Genomic DNA, 20317 nt, shown 5'->3' on the forward strand with positions numbered 1-20317 from the left:
ATATACCAAAGTAATAAAATGACATGTGATGCGTGTGCTCTTGGGAAATTAATCATAAGACCATCACCAACCAAAGTTGACAAAGAATCACCAAAGTTTTTGGAAAGAATCCAAGGTGATATTTGTGGACCAATACATCCACCGTGTGGACCATTCTACTACTTTATGGTATTAATCGATGCATCGAGTAGATGGTCACATGTTTGTTTGTTATCATCTCGAAATATGGCATTTGCGAGATTTCTAACTCAGATAATCAAATTAAGAGCACAGTTCTCAGATTATCCAATTAAAAGAGTTAGATTAGATAACGCTGGTGAATTCACATCCCAAGCTTTTAATGATTATTGTATGGTATCAGGGATTGAAGTAGAGCATTCTGTTGCTCATGTTCATACACAAAATGGTTTGGCAGAATCATTAATTAAACGGCTGCAACTAATTGCAAGGCCATTGATCATGAGATCAAAACTCCCAACCTCTGTATGGGGACATGCTATTTTGCATGCAGAAGCACTAATTCGGATAAGACCAAGTGCATACCATAGATATTCCCCATTACAGTTAGCATTTGGAAAAGAACCAAATATCTCTCATCTAAAAATCTTTGGTTGTGCGGTTTATATTCCAATAGCACCACCACAACGTACAAAGATGGGACCGCAAAGACGGTTGGGAATATATATTGGCTATGATTCTCCATCAATAATAAGATACCTAGAACCACAAACTGGTGATGTGTTTACGGCACGATTTGCCGATTGTCATTTCAATGAGAAAGAATTCCCAACTCTAGGGGGAGACAATAAACAAGTAGGAAAAGAGATCAAATGGAGTGTACCATCGTTATTACACCTTGATCCTCCTACGAAACAGTCAGAACTAGAAGTTCGACGTATCATGCATTTACAAAATATAGCAAATCAGCTACCTGATGCATTTGCTGATACCAAAATGGTAACTAAATCACATATACCCGCTGCAAATACTCCTGCTCGTATTGAAATACCACAAAATGGTGGAACGGCAGTTGATACACGTGAATCAGGAACACGTTTAAAGCGCGGTAGACCTATTGGTTCAAAGGATAAACTTCCTAGAAAACGTAAGGAATGTGAAAAGCATGATACTCCCAAAATAGCGGAAAATATTTTGGAAGAAGCGAATTGTGAATCGAACGACAATATAGAGCATCATGAATCTGATGGAAATCACGAGATTTCTATCAATTACATCCATAATGGAAAGATATGGAAACGAAATGAGATGGATGATATTGATGACGTTTTCTCATACCTTTTAGCAAAGGAAATAAATGAAGAAAACGAAGATCCAGAACCAAAGTCTGTATATGAATGTCAAAAGAGACATGACTGGATAAAATGGAAAGATGCAATTCAAGTCGAATTAGATTCGCTTAACAAACGAAATGTATTCGGACCTATTGTGCTCACACCCAAAGATGTAAAACCTGTTGGGTACAAATGGGTGTTTGTCCGAAAAAGAAACGAGAAAAACGAGATTACAAGATACAAAGCTCGTCTCGTAGCCCAAGGTTTCTCTCAAAGGCCAGGAATTGATTATGAGGAAACTTATTCTCCTGTTATGGACGCAATCACATTTAGATTCCTGATGAGCCTAGCGGCCAATGAAAATTTAGAAATGCGTCTCATGGATGTCGTTACGGCATATTTATATGGATCATTAGATACTGATATCTATATGAGAATCCCAGATGGATTTAAAATGCCAGAAATGTTAAGTTCCAAACCTAAAGAGTTATGTGCAATAAAATTGCAAAGATCATTATATGGGTTAAAACAATCTGGACGAATGTGGTATAATCGTCTCAGCGAACACTTAACAAAAGAAGGATACACGAATGATCCTATATGTCCTTGTGTTTTCATAAAGAAAACAACATCCGGATTTGTGATAATCGCGGTGTACGTTGATGATCTTAATATTATTGGAACTCAAAACGAAATCCAAAAGGCATCAAACTATCTGAAAGGAGAATTTGAGATGAAAGATCTCGGGCAGACAAAATATTGTCTAGGATTACAAATTGAGCATTCTCGAAAGGGTATATTTGTACACCAGTCTACATATACCAAACGAGTATTGAAACGCTTTAACATGGATAAAGCAACTCCTCTTAGCACCCCGATGGTCGTTAGATCACTTAATGTTGAAAATGATCCGTTTCGACCATCTGAGGAAAATGAAGAAATACTTGGTCCTGAAACTCCATACTTAAGTGCAATTGGAGCTCTTATGTATCTTGCAAATTGTACTCGACCTGACATATCTTTTGCCATTAATCTTTTAGCGAGATTCAGTTCGTCTCCTACGCGAAGACATTGGAATGGAATTAAACATGTCTTTCGTTACCTTCAAGGAACAACTGATTTAGGCTTGTTTTATCCTAAAAGTTCAAAAGGTCAAATGATTGGTTTTGCAGATGCAGGTTATTTGTCAGATCCACACAAAGCTCGATCCCAGACAGGATATGTTTTTACAATTGGAGGCACCGCCATATCTTGGCGTTCTCAGAAGCAGACACTTGTTGCTACTTCTTCAAATCACGCTGAGATCATTGCACTCCATGAAGCAAGTAGAGAATGTGTATGGCTAAGATCAATAAGCCGACACATCTGTTCAAGCAGTGGGATTGACGAAAATACGGAGCCAACTATTCTATATGAAGATAACGCGGCATGTGTTGCTCAAACGAAGGAAGGATATATCAAAAGTGATAGAACCAAACATATACCTCCGAAGTTCTTCTCATATACTCAAGAGCTCGAGAAGAATAAAGAGATTGAAGTAAGATATGTTCGATCATGCGACAATGCAGCCGACCTCTTCACAAAATCACTCTCTACCTCGGTATTCAGAAAACACATCCATAACATTGGAATGCGTCATCAGAAGGATCTATGACTGCTTATTCGAGGGGGAGCTTACGTAGTTGTACTCTTTTTACCTTACCATGGTTTTTCCCATTGGGTTTTCCTGGAAAGGTTTTTAACGAGGCAACAAAGACGTTAAGCGAGAGCGGATAGTGACACCGGCCCCCAAAGGGGAGTGTTACGAAAGTCAAAAGGAGGAGCCGTAATGTTTGAAATATAAAAAGATGTGGGGCCGGCTGCACTATTTGCACAGTAAATTTCTTTCTATATATACGAACGTTTTCGTTCATTTGTAAACACACCTCAACCTTCTCTTCTCTCTCTAATAAACACTCTCTATAGTGTTAAAATTTCTACGGGTATAAAATTTCGCCTTTATTTAAATTTCTGCGATACAATAAAATTTCAGTTCTTTTTATAACAGCACCTACTTTTTATATAAATCGAGGGTGAGAGATGAGCAAAATCCTAAACATAAAACAGCGAGTCAAATTAAAAACGGACCCGGTGATGATGATGAGTCGATGCGACGCCGAGGAAGATCCATCACAAACGAAGAAACGGAAGCTGTGTCCGAGTAGTGGGCTGCCGGAAGAGATGGTTCTAAGTTGCTTGGCCCGCGTTTCGAGATCGGAACAAGCTTCCTTATCTCTCGTATCCAAGCGGCACCGATCTCTATTGACGACCCCTGAGTTGTACAAATTCCGAACCCTTTTGGGATGCACAGAAAACCTCATTCATCTATGCTTACACATCCCTCCAGATCCAAACCCACGCTGGTTCACCCTCTCCCTAAAACCCCTTGATCGGCGGCTGGTCCCAGTGCGGTCTTACTTCTACCAGCCTCTGGACGCAGCTTCCATGGTGGCCCATGGTTGCGGGATCTACGTCATGGGTGGAAGGATAGGCGGAAGAGCCTCGTCCAGTGTCATGTTCCTGGATTGTCGATTTCACACGTGGAGCACTCTCCCCTCCATGGGGGTGCCTCGATATTCAGCTGCGTCTGGTGTGGTGGACGGGAAGATATACATACTTGGAGGGTGTGATGACCGTGACTCCAGCAGGTGGGGAGAGGTTTTCGACCCAAAGAAGCAGACTTGGGATGCCCTGCCGATTCCCCCGCCTAATTGTAGTCGTCCCTCAATGTGGGAAAGCATAGTGATAAAAGAGGACAAGGAAAAGTTGGTTGGGGCATGTGTATCCTACATACCAAGTGAAAGCAAATGGAAAAAAGGGAATAAGAAAACCTCCCAAGTTTATAAGGGTTGGCACGTGATAGATAATATCGTGTACTGCAGTGCCTTAGGTGGGCGGATATTGTGGTGTGAGGCACATGAATGGGAGAGGCCCGTAACCACCCATGTGATGGAGTGGAGAGAGGTGATGGGCTTGGAGTCTCTCAGGGAAACTCTCGCTGCCTCCAAGCTTGGGGGATCTCTGGGAGTCCAACAAACCGCTGATGCTAGCTGCAGGATTTGAGATAACTGAACTCGATGAAAAATTTCCCAGGCACAAACTGAGCAACTCTGGTCCCAACATGTTGATCTTCTGGGACGTGCTTGCTCCTCGTAAGTTAGAGATTTGGTGTGCGGAGGTCTATTTGGAGAGACACAAGGAGATATGCCAGATTAGAGGAAACATTTTGTGGTCCGAACCTGTCATGACACTGGATCCTCCTCCTCCACATCAGCTTCACTGTCACATTTTGTATACTTCACCTCTCAACCTCTGAGTACCAAAACCTCCTTTATCTATGTTGGATTTGTTTTTCTCTCTATTTGTTATTAAGTCTCTCAAATAATCTATTTTTTTTTCTTAACATTTTGTGTATCTAATGAATTTTTATCTGGACATTTTTCTTTTCCTTGTTAACCATCCCATGTGTTCCTATGTACTGGAGTGGTGATACAAAGTATCATGACTTAGCAACACCGTTGATCGAAAAATTTCAGTTGTTCATGTTTCTTGTTTAGAAACATTTCGGCATGGAGAAAGTTTGATACCTTCTTGAAGGTTTGTTTAACTGAACTCTCGTGGCACTTAGCAGAAGATGGAAAAGTCATCATCAATCACTAAGTTATCCCACTTTACTTGCTCTCTTTTTCTTTTTCACAAAGTTAAGGCAATAATGTTGTAAGTTGTATTTCACAAACTCTTCGCTTTGCCTTCAAATCACATTGCCATCTACTTCGTAATACAGATCTTATGATTTAAATCTTAAATTATTTTTCTGTATAATTGTTTGTTTCAGATAGTTTTTGAAGAATCTTCAGCATATTGCCTCAATGGCTAACAAGAGTGACAGGTAAAGAAGATATCCATTGTGGGTTTGACATTGTTGAGATGTGTTTTGTATATGATTCAGAACCTGAATTGTGATATAGTTTTCAGGAAGGCTTTGACTTCTTTAAGCTTTAGTGGAAGAACCACGTCCTCTGAAACTGCATCAACTATGGAAACTGAATCCGAATCAGACTTGCAAGATTATCGTTCTTGCTCTTTTGATTATCGTTCTTGCACATTTACACCTTCAAGGTTTACACAAGGTCCTCGGACCATTGCTTCAGTTCTGTCTTTTTACTTCAAGATTATCGTTCAATTAATGTTTGTAAGTTTGCCTCTTTCATGTCTGAATGTTTTAATATGATCTTGAAGGTGTGATGCTAGGGAGTCTGGAGATCTTGACGCTTCTAATGAAGAGGCACTTGACGGAATACTTGGATGATTCGGAAAAGGTAATTCTTCAATGATTTCTCAGCTGGCCTCGTCAGGAAGGGTTAAAAGGATATTTGCTCATTGCTTAGATTAGATGGAAGAAATGGAGGTGGTATATTTGCTATTGGACGTTGTTAGGATTTAAACCTTTGCCTAGTGCTTTAAACTTATTAGATTGAAATCAATATCAAAAGCTCTTCCCTTTATACACACAAAGAAAACTGTTTCTCAAGAACAACTATAGAGATTACAACCAATGATTAACCAAAAACCCTAACACTCGTAATTGCTTAATCTCTTGTTATCTCTCTCTTATGCTCTTGCTCTGTCTCTTGGATGATTTCTTTTTGGGATACCCTTAAAGCCACGATCACTTCTTCTATATATAACACCATCAACTTCTTAAGTTTCCTTTTCCTTGTCGTCTTTGTATCTCGTCTTTGGCCGACAGAGCAAAACTAACGTTTCCTTTTTCATTATGCAGGGATTCATTATTGGGCTGGAGACTTAGAGAGATGAGTCAAGACAGAATTGGGCCTTTAACTCTACAGACGTGTTGTGCAACCAAAAGTATACATGACACCCCTGGTACTCAATCAGTATGTCAACATTGTTTTGTTTCATAACGTTTTACCTTTTTGCACGTTTTTGAAAGCATATGCTGCAAATGAAATCATTACCTTTCAATCTGATTTATAATCATTTCTATCAACGGACTACTTTCGTTTTTAGTGATATATTTTGAGTCTGATTGTCCTGACTCTCTTTCTGCAGGCTCATCAGGCATAAAAGTAAAAGATGAAGGAACATGAACAATTCATCTAGTAGGCTCACATTATATCTCTTCTGCATTTCCTTTAGATACCTCTTTACTTTTACTTTCGTTACTTGTTCTCATTACTATTTTCTTTGGAGGCAGCAGTTTCTCTTTTGTACATAGATTCAACATATTATTGCTAAAGTATTAAAAAGAGTGCTCTGAATATAGATAATATATACAAAGAAAAACAGCAGATTGATGAACAAAGAGATGGTTGCATTTATATTTAAACACGTAAAAAAAAAATAGAGAGAGGAGAAAAAGAAAGAGAAAGTTTGATCTGGCGGTCGGGTGGCGCGTGAGCGACCGTGCCGTCGCCGGATCCCCTTTTTTTCACCACGGTGCGTTTATTCGGGTTGCATGTTCAAGCTTATGGTTCCGGGAGATGGAGGCTACCCTAGCTTCGTCGTCGCCGGCTTTCTTCCGGGAGGCAGAGGCTTTCTCAGATCTGTCGACGCCGGCTCAAGTTCCCGGGAAGCGGAGGCTCGTTTAGCTCCGTCTTCGTCGGCTTCAGTTTCCGAAGGGTAGAAGCCTTCTTTGTTTTGCTCTGTAAGTTTTGGATCCCCGTATCTTGCGGGTTATGTGTACTAGTTTATGTTTCTGTTTTTTATGTTTTGGTGTTTGTCGTCGTCATGTCTGGTGTGTGGTTGTGAGGGCATGTTATCGGAGATGGTTGTTGTCCTCCGATGATGGTGCGACGGTCAAGAGAGAAAAGAAGCGGTTAGAGTCTTGGGATGAAATATCCAGTGGTGGTTAGCAAGGAGTCGGATGAGATCTCGGTTTATCCGATGTATCTCTCCGTGGTTAGAATATCCGGCGTTACCGCCGATCCTTCTCCGGCGGAACCGGTGAGACAAGATGAAGGTAGTGCGTAGACACGTGTTGATAGACTTGGACAGTGTCAGTCACTATGTATTGGGCTTTAGGCCCAGATGTATGTTTGTTCGGCCCGTTGGGGTTTGTGTAAGAAAATGGGCTTCGGCCGTTTTTAAAATAAAACATTGATGACAAAAAAAAAAGATGAATAAAGAGATCGATATTGATTGACTTTTAGCATTTTATTGACGATTTAGTCTCATTGAAAAGATCAAAAAGAGGACGCAGAAATATTATATTATATGAAAATTGAAACTAGAAGAAAAGGAGACAGAACTTTAAAATCAAATAATTGTCATTCATAATTCGAATTATTCCAAATATTCAGAACATTTAGACTTGGAAATAATGTAATGGACAATTGGCACTGTTTCGATTGGAACAATGCCCTGCTCTACCATCTCTGGAAAAGCCTCCTCTGCTTCGACCAACTTACCACTTCTGCAGAGCAAGAGAATGATGCTACCATAAGTATAAGAATTTGGCTTCAACCCCTTCTTTTTCATTACTTCAATGAGCTTCCAGACCTTTTCAAGTTCCCCAAATCTACAGTATCCATTTATCACTGTACTGTAACTTACTACATCAGGGGTATAGCCTTTCAACTCCATAAGAACGAGTAGATGATGAGCTTCGCGTATCCTCCCAAGTTGACAAACACAATGAATCACAATGTTTTATAAGAAGCAACATTCCAACAAACACCCACCTTAGGAACTCCCTAAACACTACAACAGCCGTTGCAGTTTTTTTATCACACTCTTTCGAAAGACGGTCAAGGTAAAGGTTACATGAATCAACAGAGAGAACCAACCCGTAATTCAACATCTCCTCAAACACTTTCCTAGCTTCACGTACCAAACTCAACTAGTACTTGGAAGAACACATTGAACACATTCGGATCCGAGCCCCAGTCCTTGTAAGTATACACCAAAAGCTCAAAAAACTGTACAAAGGAATCAGCAACACTCAGCTTCGGTCTCTCCCAGAAGCTCCTTATCATAGAATGAGCCACTCTCAAATCCTTACAGGCCACAGCTAAGTGAGTGACAATGCAAAGGCCTTCAAGAGTGGAGTCTCTACGGGAGCGTGCCCATTCAAAGAAGTCAAGAACCAAGCTGTAATCAGACCTAATCTTCATCAGAACCCAAACCAAGTGATCAGTCTTGAACTTGCATTCGTAAGGCTTTAAGCTACGCCTCAGAGGCTCAGCGCGACGAAGCTTAATCACATTGGCGATTTGGTGGACGAGTTCGGTGTCTCTCACTGAAGGTTTCTTCGGGGAGTAATCAGGGAAAGGTCTTGTGGTGTCAGTTATCGTTGAGGAAGAGAGGTTACGAGCGTTGGGGATGGATTGGGAAGACCGAAGAGTAAAGAGGTGAATGAAGTTTCTGGTGGCAAAGGTAGTACCTTTCTTCATTACAGAGTATAACAGAGGGATGATTCATCGTTTCATCGAAAACCCAGAAACACGTCGCGAGCAAAGTTTAATCGCTTGCTCGAATCGAAAACCCTAAAATGAAGAGGAAGGTGGCACACTGTGTGCAATTGAGAACGACGATTGATTTGGGGATTTTGCGGTTAAGACGGCGTCAGCCTGATTTATAAAGTATAAAAAAGTGATTTATAAAGTTTAAAAAAGTAATTTAAAAACGAAAATATATGTATATATAATATGATTACATAAAAAAGGAAAATTCACAAAATAGTAATATTTCATTTAAAAGATATTTTTCACTAACATAAAAATTTGCTAATTTTGTATTTTCTGAAAAAATAGAGAATTATGAAGGTTGCTGTCATTTTAATTTAAACCAAAAATATTTATTAAAAATGATAATATGATCTGAGAATTTTTTTCATTATTTTTTTTGTTTATAATATCATTTTCAATATATAATCATATAAATGCTTCATATAAAGTAGTTTTTATTATAGTTTCGAGGGCCAACCCTTGTATTTACACATATTTGGTAGATTTCCTTTTCCCAATCGGTTTAGGAACTTGTATATATATCATCGATAACATATGATTCTCAAATTCAATATCGGCTAGGGATGACGACGAGGATGGCAGGATTCGGCGAGGAAGAAAGTGGGATCTCAGACAGTGAGATCATAGAGGGTTTTCTGCGGCCAAAGATTGAAGGAGAAGCAGTGGCGATTCCGGGATTGATAGTGGAATTAGGGGAGGAGTTGTACACTCGAGAGCCATGGCTCCTTCCGCAGACAGCCCATCCCATCCTTAACCCTCGAGAGTGGCTCTACTTGGGGAAACCGAAACGAAATAATTTCCCCGTTGAAGGAGTTGATCACGAAGGGTGTTGGGTTCGCATTGGAAGTGCCATCTTGATCCGATCCGAGGAGACTGATGAAATAATTGGGGGAACGTCGAGATTCAGATATCGCTTCAGGAACAAGGGGGACAAACATGCTCTGAGGTGGAGTAATTGGTTCAACCCCTCATGTTATTTGCAAGATTACTGAAAAGCTGTGCTAAGATAAATTTATTTGTTTCTGTTTTAATATTTTTATTTATGCAATGGACTCAGATTCCATTCCATTCCTTGTGTTTCATTCGAATTTTATTAAATCAATAAGCGGGTGGTTTGATTGATTCTGAATGTGCTAATGAAAACCTGTGCTAAGATAAATTTGTTTCTGTTTTAATATTTTTATGTGTCTGTATACATGTTTCATCTTTTTTTTTTAATCCATGTGCAAGCTTGTGAATGTATTGAGTACTACTCTTCTTGTGAGTGAGTAGGTGTTGTAATCCGTCTTGCTCATTCAACACTTGATATTGTTCTATTCTGTCTGTTTTTTTATTTTAACTTGCAGATGTTTCGGGTGAAGGACCCTAAGGCTAGTCTTGACTTCTACTCACGTGTCCTGGGAATGTCGTAAGTGTCTTCACCTCTTGAATGATCTTCTCTCCTAAGTTACATATTACATATTTTCCCCTAAGTGAACTATTGCATATTGCATATATGCCTTCTTTCCTTTCGTTTGTAAAGTCCCCAGGGGAAACTACACGTTCTATGTTTGATTTGTCCAGATTGCTGAAAAGGCTTGATTTCTCTGAGATGAAATTCAGCTTGTACTTCCTGGTAAAGATTTTTTCTGTGACCCTTGGTTAGTTTAACTCTTCACGTGGATCTTACAGAAACAAAATGTGGAACTTTGCAGTTTGCAAAAAAATATTAGAGCACTTGAAATTACGCAATCTGTTAATGGATTGAACTGCTTAACTAAAAGTTGTTGTAAAGTGAAGCTAAATTAGTAGTTTTAAAATTATTTTTGTTTGCTTTTCTGCATCACTTGGACGAAAACAGATACTTCTCTTGATCCAGTTGAAAGCAATAAGCTGGGTTTGACTAATATACTATGGTACAGGATACTTCAACAGCTCCAACGGATCCAACTGCAACAATTGAACTGACTCAGTAAGAAACAAATGTTATTTGCCTTACATTCTCTCACTCAAATATCCTTATATTTGAATATCCTTCTCAGTAACTGGGGTACGGAGAGTGATCCGGAGTTTAAAGGTGGGAACTCCGAGCCTCGTGAATTTGGTAAAGTCTCTACCTTGTTGTTCTCTACATTCAGAAGTAATTGGTCGAGGCTATCTGGCCATATTGTATACCATCAATATGAACCAGTTAATAAGCCTAAAAATGAGGCTTGTGTTATGGACAAGAGAAGGCCCGTATTACACAAATGTAAACTTTATCACTGTTGTTGGTACAGGGCATACTGGGGTAACGGTTGATGATGTGCACAAGGCATGCGAGAGATTTGAACAGCTGGAAGTAGAGTTTGTCAAGAAACCGAACGATGGTATTACTATTAAAGAATTGAATTTTTTTCATTTTAAGAAGTCTGGTTCTTACCATTTTGTCCGCTGTAAAGTTGGCAGGAAAGATGAAGAATATAGCCTTCATCAAGGATCCTGATGGCTACTGGATCGAGATCTTTAATCTCAAGTCTATCGGGACAACAACCGGAAACGCAGCTTGAAGTAGTTCAAGATTGTGCTGTTTGTGTTCTTGTGTTCATTCCACCTGAGTTTGAATACAAATAAAGATGTTTTTTGTCTCAACGAATAAGAGAAAATGAACTAACCACTATACCTACACTCTTCTCAAAGAATGTATATAATCATAGAAAGACAGATATAGATTGCATCTTGGTTTCAAACGAGTTGTAGAAGTAGTTCCTGGATGAATGTAATGGACTGTCTTTATGTTCACGGTACTACTTTGTAGTTTGTATGGATGTTGTCTTTATGTTCACGGTACCATACTTTGCATAACTAGCAAACATCGTATGGTCTTATTATTAATCAGAAACAGCAGCTTTGGTCGCATTTAATTCCTTCTCAGGCACTCTTTAAAGCTCCATCTCTCTCTCTCTCTCTCTCTCTCTCTCTCTGGTGTTTCTCAAGATTTCCATGAGCTAGTGCTGAATGTATAACTCTCGCTCGTACTTTCATCACCCAAAAGGGGTAAGTGCTTTTGTTTTCATTTCAGAAGATTACAGAGACGAGATCCTTCTTTGACATGGTTGTCTGAATTTTCCACTTCAAGACTGTTTCCTGAATCTTCGGAGATCTGTCTCCTCATGGCTTCGTTGTTTCTTGGACACCAATGCTTCTCTCATTGCTTCAATTCTTTTAGATGTTGCATGTCCATGATTGAAGTAAAGAAAGAAAGGTCTCAGTTATGTGGAACTTCTTGTGACTTTTTTGCTATGTACCCATTCTAGGGAATGTCTCAGAAAGTGAAGAGAGGAACTAAGAAGCGTGTGTGTAGGATAAGAATGTTTGAAAGGAGAGCAAGGGAATGAAATCTCCTTGCTTCAGCTTGTGCTTTTCACTAGACTATGGCAGCTTGCTTCAGCTCTTGGCTCAATGGCTTCAATTGCAATTTCCTATGGAGAGGGTGGTTCTGTGTTCTGTGGTCTGAAATCTGACGGTTCTCACCTTGTGGCATGCATGCTATAAATCAAACGCAGCAATCCTCTATGGAACTCCAGCTCATTTCCAGTTCATTGGTATGGGATTGTGATGCAGTCTCATCAACCTTATTGTTGTGGAAACAATGGATTCATTCAAATGGAAGTTCCTCATCCGATGATCAACGGAGCTGAGTACTTAGAACTTAGTGCTGGAGATTACCATCTCTGCGGTTTGAGGAAGCCATTAATGAGAAGACAAGAGAGTAGCAAAAGCGGTCCCTCTTCTTCTCATGTTGATTGTTGGGGATACAATATCACTAGAACCTTTGTCTTTGATAAGCAGATTCATCCACTCTCTGCTGGCTCGGAGTTCAACTGTGGTGGCTGTCCTATGACAAAAGAGTAGCAACAGCTTAAATCCCTGTCGCCGTTTTATTGGGGTCTTGGTTTCCCTGCTTGTATCCCTGTAGCTGTTTCACCAAGACTCTGTTGAGACACTCCTTGCGCTCCAGGAAGTCATATTCGTGACCGAGACAGCCCGCCTTGTAAATCTCCTGGCTCTCGCATTTGCTTGCCATGTAGCACAAGTTGTCCTCCTGAGATATATCAGAAAAGGGAATGCACAGAAAAGATCTAATACATGCACATCGATGGCAAATAGCAAAATAAAAAACCCAAGTCTTGAAATTGAAAAGACAAGAGTCTGAATCATAGTAATTCAAAAGGTCACACAAACAAAGTATCCCAAGCTGAAAGGTATCTATAACTCCAACGCTGGTAGCAATGACAGAGCCTGGCTTCAAGAGATCACTCAGACCTGAAATAAGAAGGAAGTGTCAATAAAATAAACTCTCACAATTTCAATATTACAAAGCATATAACATAACCGAACCATAAACATGCTTCCTTACAAGTACACAAACAAAGTATCCCAACCTGAAAGGTATCTATAACTCCAACGCTGGTAGCAATGACAGAGCCTGGCTTCAAGAGATCTTCAAAGGTCTGGAACACTCAGACCTGAAATAAGAAGGAAGTGTCAATAAAATACACTCTCACAATTTCAATATTACAAAGCATATAACATAACTGAGCCATATATACACAAACATGCTTCCTTACAAGTACACAAACAACTTAAGGACACAAATGCTAAGACAAGTGCATATACAATTAATGAAGACTCATTTAGCAAAACCTGAAATGGGATGGACGGTGAGGCAGATATGGAACTCGGACGAGACTCGGCGTGTATACATAGCCGCAAAAGAAAGGATGCCAAAAAGATGTTTCAACAATGCGAACACGACCAAGTACTCCTTTTTTGTTGATTTTGAGGAGGCTTATATATGCTTTTGAAACTTCTTCATCACCCGTTTTCAGAAAAGCTTCATCCCACTCTTCACGTTCTTCCTTCTCTCTACTAAGAAGTACGATGGTGTCGTTTTTCTCGAGGAAATGTGGAGAATAAACCGAATCGTCTCCTAGAGACGGGATTCTGGGATCAGAAACATTGAGGAGGCATGTCCACGAGACAATCTCATCATCCAGAGGGCTTGAAACCCAAAACGCAATATCTCCAGTGAGACCTTGAAGTAACAACGAGAGTCTGTTTCCTTTATGAGAAGAAAGCGACATGGCTTGTGTTTTTTCATCGTGGACAAACACTAGTTCACCAAGCTTTTTGAACTCTTCAGTTGTAAAACTGAAAAGTTGAATGGTGTTGCTAGAGGTTAGCCAGTACATATTACCACCGATTGATAATCCATGACAAGAAGGGTGAACTAGCCAGTCAAGCTTCGCTTGAAGTTTCTTCCATACACAAGTTTCCAAATCCAAAATCTCCACAGACCCTTCATCTTTCCCTGAGAACCCCAATATTGTATAGTTTCTTGGAGTATTGGCTGGGACCTTACGATAACCTATACCCAAGTATTCAAACGAAAAGATGCTATCGCACGGGAATATCTGGCTAGAGTCTCCGAGGAATGGATTCCACAAGTAGAGGTGAGATTGACTCCGGTTAGGAGCATGCACGAGGAATAGACCATCACAGTGGATAAGTGTTTGCTCCCTTCCGTAGCCAAGGAAATGTGGTAATTGTTGGGTTTTTCCCTCATTAGCCCAAGACCCAAGAAGCCCAAGAAGAAGAAGAAATATCTAGAGAAAAATGGAGAAGGATGAAGAAGTGTGTAGAAAAAGAAGTGTGTAGAAGATGAAGTGTGTAGAAGATAAAGTGTGTAGAACTAACTTGTAGTCTCCACTTACTAGTATAAATAGGGGTGCTTAGCACCATTTGTAATCATCCAAGAATCAAGAAAAACAAAGAGAGAAAATATTTGTAAAAGAGAGTTTCCAAAAACAAAATCTTTGTAGTAAACCCTTTCCTAAATATTAAGAGTCTTCTTCTTAAATTTTCTAGTTGTCTAATACCATCTTCATCTCATCGATATTGGATAATTTTCCCAACAGCTGGTATCAGAGCAAGGTTACCGTTATCTTTGAAGAAGTGAAGATGGAGGCCACCGTTACCTTTGAAGGTGACATGTTCAAGCTCACGACGGACAACTTCTCTTATTGGAAACCGATGATGGAAGATCACCTTTATTGTAAGGATTTGCATGAGCCCATCATCATGAAGGATAAGCCGGAAGGAAAGGATGATAAAGCATGGGAGATTCTTAATAGAAAGGCGGTTGCCGTAATCCGTAAGTATGTCGACCGATCTCTTTTTGAACATGTCTCTACCTACACAAATGCTTTTGAATTATGGACAAAACTTGAATCCATGATTCAAAAGAAAACACCTCGAAACAAAGCTCTTCTTGTTCGACGGTTGGTAAAGTTGGAGTACAAGGATGGCCAGAGCATGATGGAGCACTTGAACAATTTCAAGGGGATTGTAAATCAGCTTAACAAAGTTGATATGAAGGTTGAAGACGAAATGCAAGCCCTTTTACTCCTCAGTTCACTGCCGGAGAGTTGGGACACACTAGTTGTCACTCTAAGCAATTCAGCACCGGAGGGAAAGCTTACCATGGACACCGTCACTGATAGCCTTCTAAACGAAGAAGTTCGCAGGAAGGAACGAGGTTCGAGTTCATATTCAGAAGCTAACATTGTTGATAGACGAGGTAGAGAAGAGACTCGTGGTCAAAACCGAAGCAGAGGACGAGACCAATCTCGAGGAAGATCCAAGTCACGTCCGAGAGTTACTTGCTATTACTGTGGCAAACAGGGTCACATGAAGTCGGAATGTCGGTTTTTCAAGAAAGACAAACAAGCTGGTAATATCAAACCAGACCGGTTCAATCCTACAAAGAAGCATGAAGAAAAGACTACCACCATTGTGGAAGACCAGAGCGAAGAATTATATCTCGTTGGAGAATGTAATCTTAGCTCTGATGATAGCTCATGGATCGTTGATTCTGGTGCTTCTTTTCACGTCACCCCTCATGGAAGCTTCTTCACAACCTATCAAAGTGGTGACTTTGGTAATGTTCAAATGGGAAATCAAGGAAGAAGCAAGATCATTGGAAAGGGGGATGTTATTCTTACATCAAACACTGGATGTAAGATAGTTCTCAAGGATGTGAGACATGTTCCCGACATGCGACTCAATCTCATATCAACCGGAAAGCTCGATGATGTCGGCTTGGACAGTCATTTTGGTGGTGGCAAATGGAAGTTAACCAAAGGAAGTTTGATCATGGCTCGAGGAAGAAAAGAAGGCTCATTATACGTGACTCAAGCCAAGCTTTGCAAGGAAGAAGTAAACGTTGCAAGTGATGACATCGATATATGGCACCGAAGACTCGGGCATATGAGTGAGAAAGGTTTAAGTATACTTTCTAGCAAGAAACTTCTTCCTGATATGAAAGGTATTTCTCTCTCACCATGTCATGATTGCTTAGCCGGAAAACAACATAGGGTCGCTTTCCGAAGATCATCTACGCCTATGAGAAGAAAGCATATTCTTGATCTTGTGCATACTGACGTATGCTCCATGTCCGAGAAATCCAATGGAGGGGCATCATATTTCGTCACCTTTATTGATGACCATTCAAGGAAGGTATGGGTATACCTTTTGAAGTCAAAAGATCAAGTTCTTGATGCTTTCAAGGAGTTTGTAGCCCAAGCAGAGCGAAGTACGGGTCAAAAACTCAAGTGTGTTCGATCTGACAATGGTGGAGAGTACCGAGGTCCCTTTGAAGCGTTTTGCAAAGCTCATGGAATCAGGATGGAGAAGACACCACCAAAGACGCCACAACTGAACGGGCTAGCTGAAAGAATGAATCGAACGATCACAGAAAGAGTTCGGTGCATGCTCTCTCACGCTAAACTACCCAAACCATTTTGGGGAGAAGCCATAAAGACTGCAGTGGACGTCATAAATCTTACACCATCAGTTCCTTTGGAAGGCGATGTCCCGGAGGAAGTTTGGTCGGGTAAGAAGGTCTCTTACAACCATTTGAAGGTGTTCGGTTGCAGAACGTTTGTCCATATACCTAAGGATGAACGAGCCAAGCTAGACTCTAAGACTAAAGAGTGCATTTATCTTGGATCACCAAAAGACGAATTCGGCTATCGGCTTTGGGATCCGGTTAACAGAAAAGTTATCCGGAGCAGAGATGTTGTTTTCTTCGAAGATCAAACAATCGAAGACATCAACAAATCAAAGAAACCAAAGCTAAGGGTTGTAAGGAATGAAGATTCTCATAAGCCTCAAGATCATGAACAAGTGATTGGAGATGATGGCGAAGGGGATCCAATCATGGATCCGAATGGTGATGAAGGTGAAGAAGAAGTTCAAGTGGAGCCAGAGGAAGAACATGAGCCAAGAAGGTCTGGAAGAGAGACAAGACCATCTGTAAGATATTATCGAGATGAGTACGTTAATCTTACAGATGAGGGGGAGCCTCAAAGCTATGAGGAGGCCATAGGAGACACCCATAAAGATAAGTGGGTTGAAGCTATGCAAGATGAAATGCAATCCTTGCATGATAATCACACTTATGAGCTGATGAAGCTACCAAAAGGAAAGAGAGCCTTGAAGAACAAGTGGGTGTATAGGTTGAAGTATGAAGATAGAAGCTCAAATCCAAGATACAAAGCTCGATTGGTTGTGAAAGGATTCAACCAAAAGAAAGGCATAGATTTTGAAGAAATATTCTCTCCAGTGGTGAAGATGTCCTCTATCCGAGTGGTTCTTGGTCTAGCAGCAGTTCTAGACTTGGAGATTGAACAACTCGATGTCAAGACGGCCTTTCTACATGGTGAACTCGAGGAGGAGATCTATATGGAGCAACCTGAAGGATTCAAGGTTCCAGGAAAAGAAGACTTGGTGTGCCGATTAAAGAAGAGTCTTTACGGTCTCAAGCAAGCCCCAAGACAATGGTATAAGAAGTTTGACTCCTTCATGGTGGATCACAACTTCAAGAAAACCAAGAACGATCATTGCGTTTTTATAAAGAGGTACGAAAGCGGCGACTTTCTCATATTATTACTCTATGTTGACGATATGTTGATTGTGGGCCAAGATCGCAACAAAATAGCCGCATTGAAGAATGACCTAGGAGAGTCCTTTGCAATGAAAGATTTGGGGCAAGCGAGACAGATTCTTGGAATGAAAATCACTCGGGATAGACCAAAGAAGCTTTTGTGGTTATCCCAAGAACGATATGTTGAAAGGGTGTTGGAGAGATTCAACATGAATAAGGCAAAGCCAGTGAACACTCCACTTGGTGGACATTTCAAGTTATGTTCGGAGCAAAGTCCAACAAGTGAGAAAGAGAAAGAAGAAATGAAGACTACCCCATATGCATCAGCAGTAGGCAGTCTCATGTATGCTATGGTGTGCACCAGACCGGACATTGCCTATGCAGTAGGAGTTGTGAGTCGCTTTCTAGCGAATCCAGGAAAGGAGCATTGGAAAGCAGTTAAGTGGATCCTACGCTATCTACGAGGCACAACGAAGAAGTGTCTATGTTTTGGCAATGGAAAATTGGAGCTGAACGGTTACACCGATGCAGATTGGGCTGGTGATAAAGATTCAAGGAAATCGACATCAGGCTTTGTTACTACCTTTGCAGGGGGAGCTGTTTCCTGGCAATCGAAGCTACAAAAGTGTGTTGCCTTATCCACCACGGAAGCGGAGTACATCGCAGCAACGGAAGCGTGCAAGGAGATGCTATGGATGAAGAACTTCTTGCTTGAGTTGGGAGTAAAGCAAGACAAGTACAACATGCTATGTGACAACCAAAGTGCTATTCACCTAGCAAAGAATCCAACATTTCACTCTCGCTCGAAGCACATCGACATTCGGCATCATTGGATACGAGAAGTTCTTGAAGAGAAGCTCATACATCTCACAAAGGTACACACCGACAAAAACTGGTCAGACTTTATGACCAAGGTATTACCGCTGAAGAAGTTTGAAGATTGCTGCAAAGGCACTGGGATGGCAACGGTTTCGGGCTAAATCGGGAAGGGGGAGATTTGTTGGGTTTTTCCCTCATTAGCCCAAGACCCAAGAAGCCCAAGAAGAAGAAGAAATATCTAGAGAAAAATGGAGAAGGATGAAGAAGTGTGTAGAAAAGGAAGTGTGTAGAAGATGAAGTGTGTAGAAGATAAAGTGTGTAGAACTAACTTGTAGTCTCCACTTACTAGTATAAATAGGGGTGCTTAGCACCATTTGTAATCATCCAAGAATCAAGAAAAACAAAGAGAGAAAATATTTGTAAGAGAGAGTTTCCAAAAACAAAATCTTTGTAGTAAACCCTTTCCTAAATATTAAGAGTCTTCTTCTTAAATTTTCTAGTTGTCTAATACCATCTTCATCTCATCGATATTGGATAATTTTCCCAACAGTAATGGGGCAGACTTCACAGAAGAATCGATTGGATTGATCGATGAAACCTCATGTTCAACACGTAGAAACCGCTCATTTGAAACCTTGAGATGTCTGAGGATGAAAGAAGCCTCCACTAGACTCTTGAACCAAGTCTTGCATGTCAATCTCGCCTTAGACAAATCTTCCATGGGAAGTCTATGAAGAATTTCACTCTGCAACCAAAAACGACACACTTCACCACAATCACCACAAGTCACTTTCTTGCAAAATGCATTGCAAAATCAATTGCTTGCATCAAATCCATCACATAGCACATATTCTTCAATCAAATCCGATCACAGAGCACAAATTATTCAATCAAATTATTCTTCATGGGATCCCTGTACGAAACCGAAGATATGTCGGAGAAATTACACGGGAAAAGGAAAGATCGGAGAGAGAGAGATCAGCTTTTTACTTATCGTCAATTCCTCCTTGGCGTTCCATTGATTCTCCCCTGACTTTCTCGAGAAAATGAAAAGGAGAAGAGAGTCGCCAGAGAGCGAGTAACCCTAACCCTAAATCTTTTTCGCGCGAGAATTAGAGCGGGCGGGGAGAGAGGGGTTTGTTTGAAGAGTGTTATATACAGAGTCGGCTGATTTTGTCACGTGGTGCATATTAAAGTAGAGCGGGAGATTTTGAAGCTGTAATCTTCCCCTACATCAATTATTCCTCGTAGCCAGGTATCTCTGAACCAAGCAAACAAAAATGGTTCTCTTTTTTTTTTTTTTAATTTCTCTTCCCTAAATCTAATAGTGTCTCTCTATCACAGTACCTTTCAAGCAACCAAAAAGAAGAGATGTCATTCGAACAATGTGCCATGGACATAGGTTGCCTTTAGCTCTAGCTTGGATTCATCGTAGTTACTCCAAGTAAGCTAACGATGAGCTAGTCAAAGTATATGCAAAAATAAAATAAAAGTCATTCTTTGAACGGCATGTTATGTGAATGACATGGACATGGAAGGCTTTGTAAATGCATGTTTGGGGGATTATCTGAGCAAAGGGCAAGGAGTTGCAGGCAAAGCACTCATATCAAACAAACCGTCTTTCTCATCTGATGTAAAGACATTTTGATATCTGAATTTAAAGGGTCTTTTTCAGGATAATGAGTGAGATCAAAAGGGGTAAGTGCTTG

The 20317-nt window shown here is 40.4% G+C and overlaps 3 protein-coding genes and 1 pseudogene across 5 annotated transcripts; 2 read left to right on the forward strand and 2 right to left on the reverse strand.

The window, feature by feature from the left end:
* The first annotated feature begins 3425 nt into the window (after positions 1–3425).
* On the forward strand, positions 3426–4394 carry LOC106354869 (F-box/kelch-repeat protein At4g39560-like). The gene has a single exon (XM_013794913.3). It carries the CDS (start codon positions 3426–3428, stop codon positions 4392–4394), a length of 969 nt encoding a protein of 322 aa, XP_013650367.3.
* Positions 4395–7603: 3209 nt separating this feature from the next.
* LOC111211670 lies at positions 7604–9024 on the reverse strand (annotated as a pseudogene).
* A 231-nt stretch (positions 9025–9255) lies between these two features.
* Positions 9256–11698, forward strand: LOC106357480 (lactoylglutathione lyase-like). Of its 3 annotated transcripts, XM_048762287.1 has the most exons (7): positions 9532–9767; positions 10168–10229; positions 10385–10436; positions 10723–10772; positions 10843–10904; positions 11080–11169; positions 11249–11698. In XM_048762287.1, exons 2-7 carry the CDS (start codon positions 10168–10170, stop codon positions 11347–11349), a joined length of 417 nt encoding a protein of 138 aa, XP_048618244.1. In that variant the 5' UTR covers positions 9532–9767; the 3' UTR covers positions 11350–11698. The 3 variants fall into 3 exon arrangements, with proteins under 3 accessions (XP_048618243.1, XP_013652595.1, XP_048618244.1); XM_048762286.1 differs by lacking the exon at positions 10168–10229 and having other exon boundaries at positions 9256–9767; XM_013797141.2 differs by lacking the exon at positions 10168–10229 and having other exon boundaries at positions 9257–9767; positions 11242–11698.
* A 1220-nt stretch (positions 11699–12918) lies between these two features.
* Positions 12919–14584, reverse strand: LOC106354868 (putative F-box protein At3g22650). The gene is made up of 4 exons (XM_022712927.2): positions 14540–14584; positions 13487–14448; positions 13225–13308; positions 12919–13105 (listed from the first exon to the last, which is right to left on the reverse strand). The coding sequence occupies exons 1-3, from the start codon at positions 14582–14584 to the stop codon at positions 13275–13277; spliced, it is 1041 nt and encodes a 346-aa protein (XP_022568648.2). The 3' UTR covers positions 12919–13105; positions 13225–13274.
* Between the last annotated feature and the right edge of the window lie 5733 nt (positions 14585–20317).

Source organism: Brassica napus, chromosome C7 (genome assembly GCF_020379485.1).
Source record: "Brassica napus cultivar Da-Ae chromosome C7, Da-Ae, whole genome shotgun sequence".
NCBI classification, from domain to species: Eukaryota; Viridiplantae; Streptophyta; class Magnoliopsida; order Brassicales; family Brassicaceae; genus Brassica; species Brassica napus.